Source organism: Mangifera indica, chromosome 16 (assembly GCF_011075055.1).
Source record: "Mangifera indica cultivar Alphonso chromosome 16, CATAS_Mindica_2.1, whole genome shotgun sequence".
Classification (NCBI taxonomy): domain Eukaryota; kingdom Viridiplantae; phylum Streptophyta; class Magnoliopsida; order Sapindales; family Anacardiaceae; genus Mangifera; species Mangifera indica.
In genome coordinates, this window is record NC_058152.1 from 2,888,658 (window position 1) to 2,910,234 (window position 21,577).

General features: G+C 33.4%; 2 protein-coding genes across 3 annotated transcripts; one reads left to right on the top strand and one right to left on the bottom strand.

Annotated features, from left to right (window-relative positions):
• The first annotated feature begins 216 nt into the window (after positions 1-216).
• Positions 217-12,258, top strand: LOC123199163 (kinesin-like protein KIN-4A). 2 transcript variants are annotated; one of them, XM_044614043.1, is made up of 26 exons: positions 217-734; positions 1,209-1,355; positions 1,436-1,585; positions 1,753-2,006; positions 2,595-2,782; positions 2,863-2,987; positions 3,633-3,669; positions 3,789-3,880; positions 4,047-4,157; positions 4,269-4,382; positions 4,590-4,683; positions 5,155-5,267; positions 6,044-6,142; positions 6,222-6,335; positions 6,411-6,527; positions 6,630-6,710; positions 7,298-7,369; positions 8,416-8,509; positions 8,586-8,617; positions 8,974-9,071; positions 9,164-9,262; positions 9,452-9,673; positions 10,431-10,593; positions 10,922-11,089; positions 11,168-11,483; positions 11,843-12,258. In XM_044614043.1, exons 1-25 carry the CDS (start codon positions 615-617, stop codon positions 11,378-11,380), a joined length of 3,117 nt encoding a protein of 1,038 aa, XP_044469978.1. In that variant the 5' UTR covers positions 217-614; the 3' UTR covers positions 11,381-11,483; positions 11,843-12,258. The 2 variants fall into 2 exon arrangements, with proteins under 2 accessions (XP_044469978.1, XP_044469979.1); XM_044614044.1 differs by having other exon boundaries at positions 218-734; positions 10,934-11,089.
• A 563-nt stretch (positions 12,259-12,821) lies between these two features.
• Positions 12,822-16,925, bottom strand: LOC123199164 (probable inactive receptor kinase At5g67200). The gene is made up of 2 exons (XM_044614045.1): positions 15,238-16,925; positions 12,822-13,761 (listed from the first exon to the last, which is right to left on the bottom strand). Exons 1-2 carry the CDS (start codon positions 16,670-16,672, stop codon positions 13,202-13,204), a joined length of 1,995 nt encoding a protein of 664 aa, XP_044469980.1. The 5' UTR covers positions 16,673-16,925; the 3' UTR covers positions 12,822-13,201.
• Positions 16,926-21,577: the final 4,652 nt, after the last annotated feature.

Below are 21,577 nucleotides of genomic sequence, written 5' to 3' on the forward strand. Positions count from 1 at the left end.
AGCTCATTTTGGGATTTTATTATACATCGGGTCGGAACAAACCTTTTGGCCGAATATTAATTAGAAAGCTACAAAACAAATTACGATAATCATTCTTTTTACCAAAAGAAATAATAAATTAATTATTTGGACTTTGGAGGGTGGTGGAGCCCGGAGACGAAGGGTATAATGGTAAAAAGAAACACACAGCAAAGTACACCTAACAGTAAAGCATGGTCAGTCAGACTGAAAGAGTAGAGCGAGAGAGAGTGAAGCTCAAGGAAAACGAAAATGAAAATGATAGTAATCGATCTGTAGTTGTTGAATGTTGATTGTCGAAATCCTTCTTCTATCTTGCGGTTACTTACTTCGCCTTAATTTTCAAACAAAACCTAATCCGCGCTTGGCTTCAGCTTCCACTTTCTCAGTTACCAAACGGCCAGCAACTACCACCACTTTCTCTTCCTTTTATCTCTCTCTGTTAAAACTCGAGCTTCTTCTCTCTTCAGTTGCTGTATCGTTTTCGTTCATCCTAATCTCAACTGATTAGACAATGCAATTAATTTCTTTGCTAAATTAATCAAGAATCTTTGTCTGTTTCCGAGTTTCTTTCTCTCTCACTTTAATCCCATATCATGGAAGTATCATCAGAGAATTGTAGTGTTAAAGTTGCCGTTCACATACGTCCCTTAATTGGTGATGAACGTGCCCAAGGTTGTAAAGAATGTGTTACTGTTACGCCTGGAAAGCCTCAGGTGACTTCACCACTTCAGCAATTTTATTTCCAATTAACTTAATTGATTGTGTTTTCAGCTTTATTTTTTTCTTATGAAGTAAACGATTCAGTTGCATTCTCATTTTTTTCTGAATCTTCTCTTATGATGGATATCATCTTGTTGTTTCTCGGTCAAATTTGCTTTGACTTAGTTTCTAAGTTTGATCATCTATCTATAAATATTTCACTTAGCTGTATTTGCTTTAGCTTAAACGTAAGTGCTGGATTTTTGAGCTTAACTGTGAGGGCAATTTAATAATTGGTTTAGAATTCCAATCTCACAATTAATGAGAAGAATTCCAAAATCTTGCTAATTACAGTAAATGAATTTGAGAGGTCTGCATTATTCGGCGAAAGTTACGTAAGTTCATCTGAATATATCAGACTGGATGTATCTCTGTGGTTTTCTAGTTACTATCACAAGTTGCTTAAAACGATAATGGGTGTGGCGCAGGTACAAATTGGCACACATTCCTTCACGTTTGATCATGTCTACGGAAATGGTGGCTCTCCATCCTCTGCGATGTTTGATGAATGTGCTGCTCCTCTTGTTGAAGGTTTATTCCAAGGATATAATGCTACTGTGCTTGCTTATGGCCAGGTATTAATATCTACTCTGTACAAAAGTGCGTTATGTTTGAAGAAGCTTTCATTATCAACTGATATGTGCAATTGTTGCAGACAGGATCTGGCAAAACATACACCATGGGTACCGGCCTTAAAGAAGGTACTCAGACAGGATTGATTCCTCAAGTAATGAATACGCTGTTCAATAAAATTGAAACATTGAGGCATCAAACAGAGTTCCAATTACATGTTTCCTTCATTGAGGTACTTTCCCTGTGAAATTATTATCATTATTATTCTTCTTCATTTTTGAGGCTGTAAGTTCTAATCTAGAATGTGATGAGTGGCTCATTTATTTTCATTCAAGACTGCTCTTTCATGTGTTTTATAATTTATTGCTTGGGAATTCACTAGAGGTTTTGAATTTGAAGATTTTCAAGGAAGAAGTGAGGGACTTACTGGATTCTGTATCTGTGAATAAGTCACTGATTGCAAATGGAAACTCTGGGAAAATTACTGTTCCTGGAAGGCCTCCAATACAAATTCGTGAATCATCAAATGGAGTCATAACACTAGCAGGATCAACCGAGGTTTCCATTAATACTTTACAAGAAATGGCTGCTTGCCTGGAGCAAGGATCATTAAGCCGGGCAACAGGAAGTACGAATATGAATAACCAGTCCAGGTAAACCTTGGAAATTCAATCTTGTCTTCCCATCTAATTAAATTCTGCAAGAGTCTACTCCTTGAAATTCACTTTAGTGCTGGTCTGAGGGTATAAATTTTGATTTTGTGATATAGAATATTGTAGTTGAGGAAATTTAGCACTAGCATTGATCTCCATGTCTTTCCTTTATACAATTATCTGGACATTGTATTTGCTTTCTAGTTCTTTCCCAGATTTTTTTAGCAGCACCTCTATGGTCAAACATGAGTACATGACTATTAAACAAAAGAGGAGGCTTAGTAAACAAAATTATATTGGATGTGTATTATTGTAAACGTAGTTGGACACCATGAGTGCAAGCATCACTATGTTTAACATATTGATGTTTATGTAGTGGTCTTGACTTCAGATTGGCAATTCTACTTCCTTAATTTACTTTCCAGTGCAATATTAAAAAAAAGTAGATATTGTTGTTGCTGAAACTTGCAATTATTTTTGCTGATTTTGTAAAAAATAATAATTTATAATTTAAATTATAGTAGGAAGAGCAGATTTCCTTGTTTTAAAATCTGATGGGCATGTGATTTCTTTGCATGTATATAAAAGTCGGTCCCATGCAATTTTCACAATCACATTAGAACAAATGCGCAAAGCCCATTCAGTTTCTCCTGAGAATGACACTCCTGATGAAGATATGGGTGAAGAATATTTATGTGCAAAGCTGCATTTGGTTGATCTTGCTGGCTCAGAACGAGCTAAGAGAACAGGGTCTGATGGTCTGCGTTTGAAAGAAGGTTGGTATATCTACTTATCACTTATTTTATCCCTATTTGTGCTAATGATGATGATTAACACTTTTTCTATTCCCTTATAGGTATTCATATTAACAGGGGACTTCTTGCACTTGGTAATGTCATCAGTGCACTAGGAGATGAGAAAAAGCGGAAAGAGGGGGTGCATGTTCCATACCGAGACAGTAAATTGACTCGACTCTTGCAGGTACAATGACTACTTGTTGATGTGTTGATTGGGTTGTCTAAGAATATGGTTGCTAAATTTCAATGCTGATGGTAGCATTTTAAGTGATGATCTGATATTGAAATCATGTGAGTTAATATATTTCTATAGTTCTGGTTCTATCAGTCATATTCTATATATATATATATATATATATATATATATATATATATATATATATGTATATGTATGTATATAAAATTTTCTTCAATGGGTTCATTAAATTTAACATACATTAAATAGAATAATTCAGTCATAAAAATCTAATAAATTCTGACTTCAACTCTACTATTTGATCCTTTGTTAGATCTTATAGCACATACTCTTGAGTATTTGTCTAATTTCTGTTTGAAAACTGTGAATTTCTATCTTCTTTTTTATCATATAATTTTTTTACACTATCCTTGTCCATAGCAAGGCTGAGTATTTGCTATTTATTCATTGTTTAGGCCTTTAGCTGATGCTTATTTTTATCTCTTTTCTTCTGGGCCTTGTATAAATGCACCATGATTTTCTATGATTTATGAAATGATGAAGTACTAATCAATGAAAGTTTTTTCTCTTTTTGATTTGTTTTATTCTTTTTCAAGAACTTTCTGATTTACGTTTACATATGTATTTTGGCAGGATTCACTTGGTGGAAATAGCAAAACTGTCATGATAGGTAAACCTTCAAGTAATTCTTTGATTGCTCATTTGGGTTTTTTATGCTTGTAACTATAAGTTTTGAAATTATATTTTCTGTTGTTTCCTTATATACTGCAAATGTGATTCTCTTTATAGCTTGTGTAAGTCCTGCTGACATCAACGCTGAGGAAAGTCTTAACACTCTCAAATATGCAAATCGTGCTCGCAATATTCAGAATAAGCCTGTTGTAAGTTCTTGCATTTGACTTTTTGGTGCTTTGTTTAGTTATGCTCCCTAGACTGCTATTTATAGATGGTAAAACTTGATCTATTTTAAGTTCCATATATCTTTCCAAAAAAAAAAAAAAAAAAACTTTGTACTCATGCACTCATGCAAAAGATTTTATGTTACAGGTTAATCGAGATTTAATATCCAATGAGATGCAAAACCTGCGCCAGCAGCTTAAGTTCTTACAAGCTGAACTTGGTGCTCGTGCAGGAGAAGCTCCGTCAGATACAGTGCGGGTATCAAGCCTTCTATAAATCCATCTTTGCTCAAAGTTCATTGTTTCTTCCTCAGTGTGGTGATACCTGTGGTTTTGTTTGGTGGTTTATATAATGTTTTTGGTTGAATAGGTTCTCAAGGATAGAATTGCTTGGCTAGAGGCTACCAATGAAGACCTTTCTCGAGAACTTCATGAATACCGCAGCAGACTTGCAGTTGTGGGGAACTGTGAAATTGATGCTCAAGTACGTGAGGAGAAACTCCAGTTGTTTATCAGTTCTTTTCTCATTTCTGATGTTTTCTCAAATTTCCACCCCTTGTATGAATTTGAATGATAATCACGTTCTTTAATACTAATATAATTTTTGTTGATTTATGCTTATGTTATTAGTTCAGTGACATTTATCATGATGTTGGATTGGTTGTTATGTCTTCTCTTCCTTCTATTTCAGGAAGGTCCTGGATGCATTGTCAAAAGTGATGGTCTTAAGAGGGGCTTTCAGAGTATGGACTCATCTGATTGTCACATGGATGAAGTCACATCAGGTAAACCAAAAATTAATTTGGGTAATGCTATTGATCCCTATTTCTTCACCTCAAACTTTAATTGCATTGACATGTGGATAACGAGATAATGTGGCAAATAATATATATACATATTATAACAATTGATGAAGCTGGAACATATGATAGTACTCCATTTATTTTGTAATAAAGATCACTTTAAAAAATAGATACTGGAAGTGAAACTGAAAGTGAATGAGCTTTAGCAGCAGTTTCTGCAGATAAAAGCATGGAATACAATTGGATTTTCCTTTTATTTATTTTGGTAAAGTTTCATTGCTCATCCCCTAAATATTTGTATTTGATACTACTACTGTTTCAGATGTGTTTATAGAGTGGGTGTGTCTGATGTGCCACATCATCTTGGTGATGGCTCTATCTATTAAAACTGTGATTTACCACGTCAATCCCTGTCTTTTTTCACTGAATTGGGCAAAATTGCCATTTATGCAGATGGAAATTCTGGGGAAATGGATGAAGCAGCAAAAGAATTAGAGCATGCACTTTGGCGAAGTACCATGGATAAAGAATTGAATGAGTTGAACAAACGTTTGGAGCAGAAAGAGGTTTTATTTATAGGCTCTGTTTAATCTGCACTAGTAAAATTATTTGTTTGTATTTGTTGGTTATTTATGGGCTTGAAAGAGTCTACATGAGAAATTTAAATCAGTATGTACCTAGGAAGTCATCATATGATTTTCAATGTTGGTCTGGGTAGAAAACTTAAAATGCAGTGACGGATTTAGAAATTCCTAAACATGCTTCTTAAAATTACTCAAATTTGCATCATTAAAAACATTCTACATTACCTCTTGGGTGTAGCCTATAGAAAAAGAGAAAATATGCATGCATAACCAATATTGTTGAATGGCTTCTATTGCCACTAGATTTTCAGTATTATGTGTTGAAGTTATCTTGGGAAATCATTGCTACATTTTTTTTAGCTCAATTAACAATAATTTAAGCTTTTGCCACATTAGGAGCCACAGAAGTTGGTTATATTCAAACATAGGGTTCTGATTATTAGAGAATTGCAAACAGAGGCAGTTGTTGAGATTTTAGTTATTATATCCTACTTCATCTTGGTTTTTTGTTGAACTAAGTTGCTTACAATGACAAACATATTATATGTGCAACTGGTGTCATGATCACCAAGCATGAGCGTGTATCATTCCATTGGTCAGCCATAAAATGTCATATTTCCTAAAGCATCTTATAACATGACATTTAGTTTTCTGTTAGTCTTTATATATCATCCGGACATGCACTTGGATTTTAATTAACAGTATTTAATCCAAAACATTTAGTCTAACATTTTCCCCACTGTTTGAATTTAATGTAGTCTGAAATGAAACTCTTTGGAGGGATTGACCCTCAAGCACTCAAGCAGCTCTTTGGGAAGAAAATCATGGAACTTGAAGAGGAGAAAAGGATTGTGCAGGTAAAGTTGGAAATTATTTGATTTTAGTTATTAAATACACCTTCACTTCGATTACTGATGTTATATAGTACCATCACAGCAAGAGAGAGACCGTTTGTTGACTGAAGTAGAGAACCTTGCTGCTAATTCTGATGGGCATATGAATAAAACACAAGATACTCATGCTCAGAAATTAAAATCACTTGAAGCACAGGTGACAATATATTTTATTTAGTTATCAATCTGTTGCAATCAACTTGATTTCTTGCTTAATTGCTGTCAAATTCAGATTTTAGAACTTAAGAAGAAACAAGAAAGCCAGGTTGAGCTTTTAAAGCAAAAACAAAAAAGTGATGAAGCAGCAAAGCGATTGCAGGCTGAAATTCAGTATATCAAGGCTCAAAAGGTTGGTTTTATTTTGGCACTTCTACAAAGTTTAGATCAAATACACAAGTGATCACAATATTTGTGATTTTGGGATATTTCCTGCTCTTAATTCACAATGCAGGTTCAGTTGCAACATAAGATAAAACAAGAATCAGAGCAATTTCGACAATGGAAGGCCTCTAGAGAGAAGGAATTGCTGCAGGTGATTTGCTACAGTACATTTTAGTTGTGTATTGTCCCAATTATATTCAAATGCATTGGTTTTTCTGTTTCAAAATTCATGCTTCACAATGTATTGTCATACATCAATGACTCCAGATTTCTGGTAAAAAGATTGTTTTAACTTTGAAACTAACTCTCTGCTTTCATTTGAGGTCCATATCTTATAGATTCCCATTGCATGTGGTTTGGAAATTTATAATGTGCTTATTGGAGTGGGACATGACACACAAAAAACTTAATAAATCAATCGTGATAAATAATGCCCAATTAATTGTTCCAGAAAAAGAGACTGGAGTATTCTTTTTTCTTTAAAACTGAAACGGAAGTTATTGCAATGTTTTTGTCTTCACATTCTAAAGCATTTCTAGAAAATTTCCAATGCCTTTGTTGACCTGATCATGCTTCTTGATAATAATGATAGTTGGAATCATGTTTCTATACTTCTGATTGCTTCCATACTTGAATTTATTTCTTAAATTTAATCATTCTTAATGTTTTTATGTTGTGTTTTGCATTTTGTATGTATATATCTTGACCAAAATTCTTATTTCCATATCTCCCAAACAGCTCAAGAAGGAGGGAAGGAGAAATGAATATGAGCGACATAAACTTGAAGCACTTAATCAAAGCCAGAAAATGGTGAAGAATTATTTCTTGCAATTGCTTGATAAGGTGTATCATGATTCTGTGTTGTAATGTCTATCTAATGGATGGAAATAGTCATTAGTGTTTGCTGATCTGAAACCTTGAAGATTAGGTTGAGTGGGCAAGACCTTTGGTTTCAACAAGAGCTCAAAGATAATATAGAGCACAAATTAACGTAAAACTTTATGAACGCCTCTGAAAAGGTCAGGAAAGTTTTGGGCAATAAAAGAGAAAAAAGAGAAGCTTTTTATGGATTCCCAGTTTCTAGTTCAGTACATGAAGCTTTTTTCCTATATGTTGATCTCTTGGTTGGTCCACTGGAAAATATTGGTGCCCCTTTTTTTTTCTCTACTAGTATAGGGTTCAGTGAGTTGGGTGAACCAAATATTCTGACCTAGTTACATAAGAATTTAGGCAACTTTATGGTGAATTTGGAAGATTCATGATTTTTGAAATATTAATCACTGGACATCCAGTGACAGCTTATTCTGACCTAGTCATATAAGAATTTAGGCAACATTATGGCACCGAAAGTGAGGATTGATCCAGTTCAGGCTTAGGGTAAAAGCTGATGGAAAAGAGAGTGATAACTAGATGACATCCTTCTCTTTCTTTTGACACTATAATAGGGTAACAAATTTAGAAGTAATAATATGACAGAAATTTTTTCAGAAAGGTGGGAAAAAGAAAAAGAATTTAACTAAGCAAATGGGAGATGAAGAAGGTGCACTCAAACTGTAATTAACCAAACGACTGTAAAAAATAAGTAAAAATTATCAAGTTTAAAGATTGACAGAACATATATAGCTTAACAAGAACTTCTCGCAGAAATGAAATTGAAAGTTAGAATCAACCTGAGAAATCTGAAAAAGTGACACCATCAAGATGCAATCATATTAGTGTTTCTTTCTTCTGCCTAAAGAAACTTTAACTGTTTTCATCTTAGTTTACAACACATATTACATCAGTTTCTTCTGTTGATTACTGTAACATGTTGCCATAGAGATTCATATTGTTTCTGATCATTGTACTTTTTGCAGGTTCTTCAAAGAAAAACTGAGGAGGCAGCAATAGCTACCAAAAGGTTAAAGGAGTTGCTAGAAGCCCGCAAGTCATCTACACGTGACAACTCAGGTGAGTATCATTTACTTTTTTTTCTGTAATCATTCAGTCTTTACTTATTTCCTAGTACTGATGTTATGTCTTTCAGTTAACTCCAATGGACATACACCAAATGGACAGGTACATGATTTACACTTAAACAGTTCTTATACTGCTGCATGTTAACCTTGATTAGTCAATGCCTTTGCATATCCACCAGCCAGTTTGGCTGTGATTGGCTAGGTTTCCTGAGAGAAAATTGTGTTTAAAAAAAAAAAATAGTTAGACAATCAACTGTAGAACTGGCTTCATAGGTTGGTAGTTGACTTACTAACCATTTGAATTTTCATATTTTATAACCTGAAAACAACTAGCCTGCACAGTTTGAAACCAAACCTGGAGCCATCTGAAAGTGTCTCATTGCAGAATTTATTACTAATTATGATACAGAGATAATGGCAGGAAATTTTATTTTTTTAATTTTTTTAATTTTTTAGAGCAATGAAAAATCTCTCCAGAAGTGGCTTGACCATGAGCTAGAAGTCACAGTGAATGTGCATGAAGTTCGACTTAAATACGAGAAACAAAACCAAGTGTATGTTTTGCGCACTTTGTTCTTCTTATATTTTCTAGATTTAACCTCTCAAAATTGTTTATGAATTTCTGATTTATTTACGATTCTTACAGGCAAGCTGCATTAGCACAGGAGTTATCTGTATTAAGACAAGTGGAACAGTTGTCGTTAAATGGGCATAGTCCCCAGAGAGGGAAAAATGGACAGTCCAGGTATGTGATTTTATATTTTTATTTCGCTACACTTTTTTTCTTCATGTTTTGTGTACTGTTACACAGAAAATGCTCAGACCTTTACTTTATAATAGAAAATTAGAAATAATTATTGAACTATAGCAATGTCTTAAATTCTACAAGGAATAAATTATATTCTGCTTACTAGTATGTTTTATAACCATTTAGATTGTTATCCTTATCACCAAATGCAAGAATGGCTAGAATGGCTTCCCTAGAGAACATGCTGAGCATGTCTTCGAATGCACTCGCGGCGATGGCTTCACAACTTTCAGAGGCAGAAGAAAGAGAGCATTCGTTAATTGGTCGTGGACGATGGAACCAAATACGCTTTATGGCAGATGCTAAGAACTTGCTTCAGTATATGTTTAATATTGCTGCAGAAGCAAGGTGTTTACCCAACTCAGTGATAATATGAAAATTTTATTTTGACCTGTTATTCATGCAATTTTGCTCGATTTTTTATCTGATAAATGTAGTGATTTCAAGGATCCTTTTAAGATGTGTTATGAATAGTTGAATAGAAAAGAATAAACCACCCCCACCCACCCCCTTCCAAAAAAAAAGGGAAAATGGCAGGCTAATAAATAAGAAACAGCAAAAGCCTATTTTCATGCATGCCTATTGTACAATCACTTCCATTCCTGCTTAAATTTATTCTCATTATCAACATATGAAAAAAAACATCCCATTGCTAATTGTTTATATGAATAGCCTGTATATGAGTAAATTTCTTTGATTTCTCCAGTGATGTTGACAATTGATGATGCATGGTTTATTGTCTTCTGTAGACCTTATAAATTGCTATTTCGAGTCCTGAGTTATTTACATGAGTGCAAGATTTTAAATCTCCGTAGTGTAAGATGTTCCTATATATATTTTTTTTTTGGCTGCAAAGTGCAAGACAATTTAAACCTTTTTCCTTGTATCTGGCCATTATAAATATATAAATGCATTAATGTACTTTGAGAACCATATTACAGAAAGACAATCCTTTGTTTTGTCACATTCTGAACCCTGTATGATATCTGAATTTTTGTTTCTGTGGTTGGGATCAACTGTGAGCAACTGAAAATAGAGATGAAATCTTTTGTATATATTAGTGATTTCTTGAGCGTTAATAGTTTCAGTACTCATCTGTCAACAGGTGCCAGTTGTGGGAGAAAGATATGGAAATTAAAGACATCAAAGAGCAACTAAATGAGCTCGTAGCTTTATTACAGCAAAGTGAAGCCCAGAGACAAGAACTCATTAAGGAGCAAAAGATGAGAGAACAAGCTGTTGCAATTGCCTTGGCTACACCACCTCCAGTGAGATACCTGCCCAACAGTTCACAGTTTATTATTTTAATTGCAAAAATTTCTCATTATAAGCTGGTAAAATAAATTAGTATCTTTCTTTGTAATTGATGATATAGGATGAAAATAGCAAGTTCAATATATCATCCAAATCTGGGTTAAAATATTCTGACAAGGGTACTATTTACCCTCTAACTTGGTGCTTTGTTCATTTGAGACAATCATAACTACAAGACAAATGTTTTTGAGGCATGTAATGAAAACCGTTATAATATTTTGACAAATTTTGGTCTTTGAAATCCTTTTTTTAGTTTTGGTTATTGTTCTTACACTTTTAAAGGGCAATCCACAGGGAAACTCATGGAATTCTTCAAAATATTCTGTGGACGGAATGAGTGAGCCCTTATCTCCAGTGTCACTTCCAGCACCAAAACAACTCAAATTTACACCTGGCATTGCTAATGGGTCAATTAAAGAGTCAGCAGCATTCCTGGACCAGACACGAAAGGTAATTTTTCTGCTCAATGGTTTCATTTTGCTTTGTTCTTGGTCTTGATCAACAAAGTAGAGTTGATTGTGAATGCAGATGGTTCCGGTTGGACACTTGTCAATGAAGAAACTGGCTACCATAGGTCAAACCGGTAAACTATGGAGGTGGAAGAGGAGCCATCATCAGTGGCTACTTCAGTTCAAATGGAAGTGGCAAAAGCCTTGGAAACTCTCAGAATGGATCAAGCACAGTGATGAGACAATCATGAGGTCAAGGCCACGGCAACAGGCTCTAATAGATGTGATATAACAGGACAACCTCATCTTCACCAGCCCTCTTTATCCTGTGTATTCATCTAGACTGCTATATAAGATCTGACCTATGGCCCGAGTAATAACAAAAATGACCGCAGGTACTCTTCCTGTTGCTGTTTTGGCATTCTATTGATTTCCATGGAAGCAACGAAACTTTGTTCCACTGGTCTAGTTTCAGCCTGCTCTGTGGATGTTGATTGATTTAGCCCCTTCTTCACTGGGTAACTTGCATGATTTGTTGCATAATTTGAATAACATATATCCATGACATTTTTCACAACTACTTCCGTTGACATTGAAAGAAACTATAAATCTGCCATCTTGAATGTCAGATACATTTGGCCTCCAATATTTACATTTCAACACGGGCAGTCTGGTTGCAATTATATTCATTAATGCCAAGCACAAAAAGTTGAAAACATGAGTTGATTTATCATTTTCTTTCCCATGGATGCAGACATGGTGTAAACAGGGAAGAGGAGGTTGGTGCTTCCGTTATCTAATGGTATTAACACGGCGATTGCAATCTGCACGACTCAGCCGATGTTATCTTATCTTCAAGCTTTTCAGTGACGATTACTCGAGAGCATCTTTTGAGGTTGGTGGGTTCACATAAGATACAGGAAGAAGCAAAAAAGGTGACTAAGAATCTTTGCATATGCTGTAGATGTGGTAGTGTGTGATATTGTAGTTTGCTGTATTTCTTTTTTGAAGGTTTTTGTTAGTTATGATGGGAGGGAAGAAATTCTCTTGGTAAAGTCAAAAGTTTTGTGAAACATTGTGCTTTCAAATTTATTTGTATTTCTGTACATATAATTGTAATAATTGTCTTCTTATTAGGTGAATGAGCTGGTTAGTTTGTGCCTTGCTATGTTTTATTTGTGTTAAAGATATTTTGGGTATATTTGGCAAGAAACTTGTGTCTGACAAGCTTTTTGAAAAATATGGACTAAATTGAATTTTTGGGCTAAAATTATATAACTAAAATAGTGGCATTAAAATTGTATAGACGGATTAAAAAAAATTTAAATAATTTATTTACTTAATTTATTTTTTCTTACCCTTTAAGGATTATTTAAAATTAATAAAATTATATGTATTTATTTTATTTGATATGTATCATTAAATGATTGAATAATTTTAAATTAAAAATGAAGTAATATTTACTTATAATAAAATTTTATGTATAATTTTATATACAAACGATGATTAATTTTTATGTGATTAAATGTTATCTTATCTCTATTTTAAAATTATCTAATCATATAATGATATATTATTGTTTATACAAAAAGTTATATATATATATTATTTATGTATATAATATTATTTAATAAAATAAATATATTTATTTGTGTATTTAAAATGGATAAATATATATAATTACTAAATTAACATTATAGGTTATAATATAATGTATCAGAGTGCCCGAATTAGAAAAGAAAGAATCCACGTTGTACAATTGGCCGATTTGCTTAGGCTGAGCCAATTTTTAGTACATTTTTAGCAAATGTCAAAAGGTGAAAACAACGGTAAAATGAAAAGGAAACCTGCCTTCACAAATTTATGATACATAAACGTGATTGCAAAGATGAATTCAATCGATTTTCTATACTGAATTCCAAAAAAAAAAAAAAAAAAAAAAAAAAAAAGACTCCTCAACCTCCAGCTAAGCCAAGTACGGTAAGATTTTCCAACTTAGCCTTCGGACAAGCACTTCCAATCCAAAATTACAGACGATGTCCCCTCCAAGTTTTGATTTTCTTCAATGTACCCCCCAATCTTTTCATTGTGGAAAATGACTCCTGTATCATCTTCAACACTTGCCAAAAGTTGCATTGTCCTCAGCCATTACACTCTCCTTTAACTCCTGTATCATCTTCAACACTTGCCACATTGCTGGTCTTTGTTCCGGTGATGTCAGGCTACAAACGCTGGCAACCTCTGTCAGTATTCCAAGTTGGTTACCATATCCACCATCATCATCCCTCGTTGTTCTGACCCAGTGAAGCATATCAGGGGGTGCAAGGAAAGGATGTTGTGACGGGTGTTTGCCGGTCAAAAGCTCCAGTAAGAGGACTCCAAAAGCGTAGACATCCGACTTGGGAGTGGCGCGGCGGGTGGATTTGCGAGTCTCAGGGGCTTTATAGGCTGCAGCATCAGGATCTTCTACAGAAGAAGAGTCGGCAAGGATGGAGATGCAATAGTCTGTGAGGCAAGCCTCAAAGTCAGCTCCAAGGAGGACATTGGAGGATTTCAAGTTGCCATGAACTAGCCTAGATACTTGGTGGATATAAACAAGGCCCTGTGCCACATCTTCTGCTATCTTTAAGCAAGATGTCCAATGAAGAGGCTTTGCCCTCGTTGATCTTGAGCCTATCCACATTTTCAACATTTTTCGTTACAACCAATGGATAGATATACATATATTTATCCAAAATTTGAAGTAAGAAAAAATCAGCTAGAAAAGAATATGAAATGTTAATTAATCTTGGAAAAGGATCTATCTGCTGCTACAAGAACTATTCTTATTAATCTCATTCAATAAAATTAAAGCGATTATAGAAAAATAGTGTGCTCCATTTATGAAACCTTGGCTAAAACAGAAGAAACCCAGGCACATTGACCACAAGCAACAAAAGTCAACTATTCATTTCAAATTTTGGCCTTTGTTCATTAAAGAAAGAGTAAATTCTATGTTCCCACCCATCGTTTAGCTTAAAAACAGTTTTTTACCTTTAATTAACAAAAATAACACTTTCCTTCTTAAAATCAAACTTTATTTAAGAATACTCACAACATAAAAATAAAATAATAATTTTATAATCTATCAATTTAGAAAAAAGAAACAAGTCAAACGTTTTAAATAATAATTTAATTTTAAAAAAATTATAAAAACTTATAAATTAATTTTAAAAATCTTTTTAAACTCCCATATATTTTAAAACTTTTATATAAACATGATAATTATGCAATGATATTTACACACATAATTAATTATATTTTATTTTGTTTAATTTTTGTATCTATTATTTTTACAACTATCGAAGGGACTGATATTTCAAAATTTTCAAAAACCCCTAAACCTTTTTCTACTTTCAACAACCCATTGAAAATTTTTGAAAAGACTTCCACAAATATGTTTTTGTCTATATACTGAGAGAAAGAAGGGACAAAGATGTTAAAAAAAAAAAAAAAAGATTCTTAGATAATTTGGATATGCAAAAGTTATTTTCAATTTTTACTAATTTAGGGTAATATAATTATTTAAAAAAATTAAATAATAAAGATAAAATAATAATGTCATTTCATAATACTGTTGTTTCGTTAAAAGAATTTAATTTTATATGAAAAATATTATTTGTTGTTGAATTTGAGTGGAAAGGGTTAACAACAACTAAGGGTGAAAAACTGTTCTAATGTCAAACCTTGGGTGGGAGAGTGTACTTCACCCTTATAGAAAATGACGCCGTGACAGTCGGCATGGTTACAGCCAACAACAAAGGAGTTGGGCGCCGAAGTCTTAAATTCTAACTGATGCGACAATCGACACGACTCATCAGACAGCACAGCCGATGGTCAAGAATGCTTCCTCCTCACCCAATAACATCAATCCACGTCACAAACACATACCACCAGCGACCCCACTTGCCGGATCAAGTTTCCCGCGAGAGTGGCCACGTCAGACACGCACTAACACGTAACTCGTGCATTTCCGCTAATTTCTCTAAATTTTCCAGGCCAAGCAAAAAAAAAAAAAAAATCTAAACTAACACTCACTTCACTCGTTCAATCTGGACCTGGCTGACTCACTGAGTAAAAGAAATGAAAGCAGGAAAATTTCGTACGTACCGTGAATGAGATTGAAGAGACTACCATTTGGTTGATAATCATAGATAAGAAGCCTCTCTCCTTTGGCTTGAAAATAAGCTCTAATGGGTACTAAATTGGGGTGCCTAAGCTCACCAACAACATCCATATGTTGCTCGAAAGCTTCGGCGGTTGTAATGGCGGTCTTTGTTGCATCAAGTCTTTTAACTGTGACGATCAGCTGGTTGTCAAGAACAGCTTTGTACGTTGTCCCGACGGTTCCTCTGCCTAGCAACTCAGCTGAAGCTCTCATTAGTTGCTCTAAAGTGTAAAGCTCAGATTCACCTGCGCAAAACACTAAACTCCCGCTCTTTTTCACTCTCTGTGATATTGGAATTTCTTCAACTTTGATTTTGTTTGCTTTTGTTTCTACTTGGAACTTGTTTTCTTCAACAGTTACTCTTGAAGTCGTTTCTGGTTCATGGTAAGTATTCCTGGTGTGAAACGACTGCGTTTCGGTTTCTTTTGTGTTTTTCCCCCTCCTGCCTTTTCTTCTAACCATTAAGAAAACACATAACAGGGATGAAAATAACAAGATGAAACCAATGCTGAACCCGATAATTAAACCTGTTTTCTTGTGATGTGTCGACGATGATGGCGGAGTCAAAACTTCTAATCCCTGTGATTGCTCGCTTCGTCCGTGCGGTGCCGGTGGGGAAGCGGCATTCGGTGAGTCGAAGAACGGTGGGCGAGAACTGCACGGTTTGTTGATAATCTCACCACAAAGATTCGGATTCAATGAGAACGCCGACGCGCCGAACCGAGACAAAGCAGCCGTCACCGGTATCGGTCCGGTGAGATTATTACCGGAAACATTGAACAGTGCAAGAGATGATTGGTTCAGACGTGGAACCGTTCCGTTAAACCGGTTCCACTCAAGCTTGAGAGAGTATAATCTGTCTAAACCGGTCAAATTAACCGGAATTAAACCCGCTAGGTTATTATAAGACAGATCAAGAGCAGTTAGTCTATGGAGCGAAATAATGGAAATCGGAAAGGTTCCGGAGAAGAAGTTGTGACTTAGAAAGAGAGACTTCAGGTTAACAAGTGGAGATAAATCGGGAACTGGACCGGTGAGGGAGTTGTTGGGTAGACTCAAGACTCGGAGCTGGTCGAGGCGAGTTAAGGTGTTGGGAGGGAAAATACCTCGTAGACCATAACCGGGAAGAACGAAGCGAACAACCCGGCCTTGAGCGCATTTTACGCCTTGCCACTGGCAGTAATCGAAACGCTCATTAAGCGCGTAGAGTAACTTGTTATCTGAATCCGCCTGAGATTTAAAGGAAAGCAACGAAACGGCGTCGGACGGGAGAAGTGAGTTCGTTAATGGCGGATATTGAGCAGAGCTTCTGGTAGCAACAGAAAGGAAAAGGAGGAGAAGAGGGAGAGCGAGGAACGATGTCGTTTTGGTTGTCATTAGGGTAACATTCGCAGTGTTGATAGGGTTCTGGGAACTAACTAGAAATGGTAGCAGCGTGTTGTTGAGCAGCAGCTGGATATGTAGTGGGACTCTGAGTATATGAGGTCACGTGAAAATGGGGAATGGAGAGATTGTGAGCTCGACCGCTTCTTTTCTTTGAAGCGCGTGCACACCACTACTCTTCCGAGAGGACGCCCGCACCCCCTTGCTGTTCAGTACCGTTACCAACAGTATTGATACTGTGACTACCGTTCTTGATAGTAATTTAATAATCTGTTTAACTCAAGCGAGATATAATTTCCCGACAAAAGAGTGTGATTGATTTGAACGGGAGGAACTTCTTTTTTATCTAACGAACACCTCACGCAAGTTGAGACGATGTTTTTGAAATGGATTTAATTACATAAAAATAAATAAAAATTTAGGTTTAATAATTGATTTTATATTTATTATATTAAATAAATATAGATAAATTTATGTTTAATATATTTTAAATTTAAAATAATTCTTTTTTTTTTAATAACTAGATTGACAGACAAATGATTCTGTCTAGGAGATGCTTGGTGTTAATAAAAGGTTTTTCCAGATGCAAAGGTAGGCTTTTTATTGTTGACGATACGGATCTGTTTAAGTTATAGTACATTAGTTGGAGGGTTGAAAAAGACAAACTAAAGCATTTGCACTTGAGACATTGATTGTCATTAATTTGACTTTAAGCCCAACGTTTATGCCATGGTCTGCTCTTTGTTAAATAATTGAAAAAGCCAAAAATTCAAAAGCCACTTATGCTGATCTTTCTATCATTATCAGATATCTGCCACCGAGATCAAGCTCTAAATTTTATTTAGTTTAATAATTATAAAATAAATAACTAAATTTTATAATTTATCTTATTTATTATAATTAGTTTAATCGTAAAAATGGTAAATTTTAGTAATTATATGTCTAGGTGTCAAGGTAGGATACAACATATAAAACCCAAATAAGGCAAAAATGGACCACTCCTACAACCCTATTAATTAATTTCTTCGTTCTGCCAAATGTGTCTCATATCGGCACTGGGTCATTACAATCTCTTGTATCGTGTCTAAAAATAGATTTTTTTATTTTGTGTATTATATTATATCGAAAGATATATTATTTAAAAAATTAAAATTTTAAAAGTTTAAAAACTTTTATATATATTTTTGTTATATTATTATTATTTTTAAAATATATATTAATATATTACAATATATATTATAATATACGGATAATATATTATTGAATAGTAATTGTCATGCTCTGACACCCCGATGGAAGAGAGTGGCTGCAGGAAACTCCACGTATACAAAAATTCTTCATTAATGCCAGCTTGACTATGGTCGCGCGGTGATGGCGTCTAGTCAACAAACGACAGTTGATGGGCCATATTTAAGGTGCTTGGCTCTGTGCTGTTCTTCTTAATTTGAGGGGATTAGCGAGTTAATTGAGTGACTCGTGAGTGAGCATGTGAAATCATGCGAAGGAAGAGACACTGAGTCAGAGACAGCTTGGATGTGCAAGAATGTGCGTTGAAAAAGAATTGCATTATTGATAATAATAATAATAATGGAGAGGACTTTTAGTGCACGTTAAGGATTTATTATAAACAAATTCAAAGCTATAATTCTGCAGGTTTTTATTCATTTATAGCTTAAACATAACTTCTTATATTATTATTATAATCATTGAAGACATGTCAACCCTTTGGAATTATCATATTTTTTATTATTATTTTAAATTATAAATTATTATTTAACCAGTAATATATTAAAGATAATAAAATATTATTAATTTCTCCTCTAAATTTAAAAAACTAATAATTTACTTTTGAAATTAAATTTTAAAAAATTACATTTTATCTCTACTAGGTTTTGTATTTTTCAACAAGTTTTCTCTGATCCTCTTATTTTAATAACTTTTTCTCTTTTCTCCCCTTTCACTAGAGACAAAGACAAATTTCTTCGTCTCTGACAAAGATGATATCTTTGTCATCAATGACATCTTTGTTAGAGAGTGACAAAGACGTCGTCTTCGTCACCGAAGAAGGTGAAGAAGGGAGAGAGGGCCAGAAAATGCAAAACCTAGAAAAGGAAAATATAATTTTTTAAAATTTAATTTTTGAAAAAAATGGTTAATTTTCTAAATTTAGGAAAAAAATACATAATATTTTATTATTTTTTATATGTTACTGATTAAATAATGATTTTACTTATAAAACTAATAATTTTTGTTAATTTTAACATTTCATAAATAAAAATTTAAGTTTTTAATATTTTACTGATATTAATTTGAGTTTGCAATAAACGTTCACTGAGAGTATATCTTTTGGCCTAAAAAGAATTGAATTTTTTACCATAGAGATTTAACTATACAATTTTTCTATCAAATGAGTCATATTTTTATTATTTTTTATTAAAATATCAAATTATGAATCGACTTCTAATAATATTAAATATAAATGATATTTTAAACAAAAATTTATATAGTTAATTTTTTAGAAATTTTTTAAGGTGTTAGCGCTTAAACTAATTTTGCTTAACTGAATGTAATTTTGATTAAAAAAATGGATAATTATTGGATGGTTTCTATTTATCTCATAATTTACATTTTAAATAGACAAAATTATTTTTAAAAGAGTATTAATATTTTATTTTGATGCTTGACAGCTGGACAGAAATATGGAAAAGTAATTTTCTTTTTCGCTTTAAAAGACCTGGAAAGCATCGGCACAAAAATACTTCTCAGCGAAACATTTAAAAACACTAATAAAATGCCGATTACCCTTCTCTCGCAGTTAGTGTCAAAAAAAAAGAAGAAAAGGCAAAGGTGAGTTGAAGGCAATCATGATTAAGTGTCGCATGAGAAGGATGTGGACTGGTTTGAAATGGGAATTTTGCTTTGTCTTTAGCAATTGATTTGGGTTGGTGAATGGTGACGTTAATGTTTGTGTTGATGGAAGGAAGGAAGGAAGGAAGATAGGATCTTCTCATCTTTTAGAAAACCCATCTTATCCGTTCCTTCTTTTTAAGTAACTCACCAACACCTTTCTGCTTTTTATCTCATATTTTACCAAAGCAGGCTGATGCTTTCCTGACTACTAACAACATCTCGTTGACTCCGTCGGCAAAGCCCAAAGCTTTTTACGAAAGCCTTCTTTAATTCTGGAATTTCTCTACACTTTTTATTGAATAGCAATTTGATGTTGCCTTTCTTATTATGGTTAGGGAAGTGATTTTAAAACTCACTTTTAAATATAGCCTTCCCACCCAAGGTTTGATGTAATTTTGAACTTTCACTTGCCATTTTTAAAAACCTAAAATTTCACCCATAATCAAATTCTATTAAAATTTTCAATTAAATATAAAGATAAAATTATTATTTTAATAATTATATAAAATATATATAATTTATTATATTCTCTCTATAAGGTTTTGAAAACTAACAACTTCACTCATGCGTAAAATTTTTTTATTTTTGAGAAATCACATTTTCCTCCCAAAACCTAAAGTCTTTTTTTTTTTTCACCTTTCTAACTATCATCTTTGGTGTCGGCAACCTTCTCTTTCTACTCTAAACCGTCAATGGTGTCGATTGTCACATTTTCCCATCCTAAATTGTAGTCTAGACGATTCGTTTGGACGATGATGCATCTAAACAATTGGTCAAATCTAGATGAATTGTTTAGACGACAATTTAGAGTGAAAAAATGTGATAACTAGCACTAGTGACAGTTTAGAGTGGAAAAAAGAGGTTGCTGATGCTAGAAATGGTGGCTAAATAGGTAAAGAAAAAAACCTTAGGTTTTGGGAAGAGGGGAAATGCAACTTTTCAAAACTGCAAAACTTTAGGTAAAAGTGAAGTTGTTAGTTTTTAAAACCTGAGAAGAATATAATAAATTATATTTTTTAATATTATTGTTAAAATAATAATGTTACCTTGATATCTAACTGTAAATTTTAGCATAATTTAGCTCATGAATAATGTTTTGAGTTTTTAAAAATTGATGGATAAGAGTTTGGATTTACATTAAACCTTGGGTGGGAACAGGTCTTTTGGCCTTAAATATATTTTTCTTAAACAAGTTTAACTTTAATAAAATAACAAAATTTTTTAATTCTCATATTTATACTTGAATATTTACATCATCTTTAAATCTAAGTTTTCAAACCTAATAAAGAGTTAAGATGTCATCTTCAAAATATATAAATATGACATGTAAAAGAGATTTTTTAATTTTTTTAGAATTTATGGATGATAAAATTATCTTTTTGCCCCTATATAATTAGTTTTTTAAACAGAGATTGATTTAGGGTGAGAAAGTGTTGTTTATATCATTTAAGAGTAGTAAAAAGTTTTTAGGCCAAACCTTGGTTGGGAAAATGTGATTTACTCCCTATTTATGAATATCACATTCCTGTGGGATTGTCACGCCACAACATTTGGTTGCAAGCACGTTTTTGTATAAATTGTAACAACTTGATGTTAATTGAGAATAATTTTACCATTTCAAATCCAGACTACACCAATTTAACATGAATTTTATAAAAGTAACATCCACCCAAAATACATCTACACCAACTTAGAATTGATTCAAATTCTTATTCTCTATAACTACAACATTAATGAGACCTTCTACCTAGATCCATTGAAGAATTTGGGCCATTCAAAATTGTATAAGCTCATTGGGTTTTACATTTATAAGTAACATCTATCCAAAATACATTTACATCAACTCATAAATGAATCGATGGTGATAAATGAATAATATATTTATATATTAAGATTTTTATCTTAATTGATTATGAGTTTGAGATCTTCGTATTCGTGTCTTATAGATAAAGTAATCACCGATTATAATTATAAAAATCAAAATAATAC

Coding starts and splice junctions, on each gene's coding strand:
- LOC123199163 (XM_044614043.1), top strand. CDS start 615: ATGGAAGTATCATCAGAGAATTGTAGTGTTAAAGTTGCCGTTCACATA. Junction 735..1,208: donor TTACGCCTGGAAAGCCTCAG/GTGACTTCACCA, acceptor GGTGTGGCGCAG/GTACAAATTGGCACACATTC. Junction 7,370..8,415: donor TTAATCAAAGCCAGAAAATG/GTGAAGAATTAT, acceptor TACTTTTTGCAG/GTTCTTCAAAGAAAAACTGA.
- LOC123199164 (XM_044614045.1), bottom strand. CDS start 16,672: ATGACAACCAAAACGACATCGTTCCTCGCTCTCCCTCTTCTCCTCCTT. Junction 13,762..15,237: donor TCTCTTCAATCTCATTCACG/GTACGTACGAAA, acceptor AAATGTGGATAG/GCTCAAGATCAACGAGGGCA.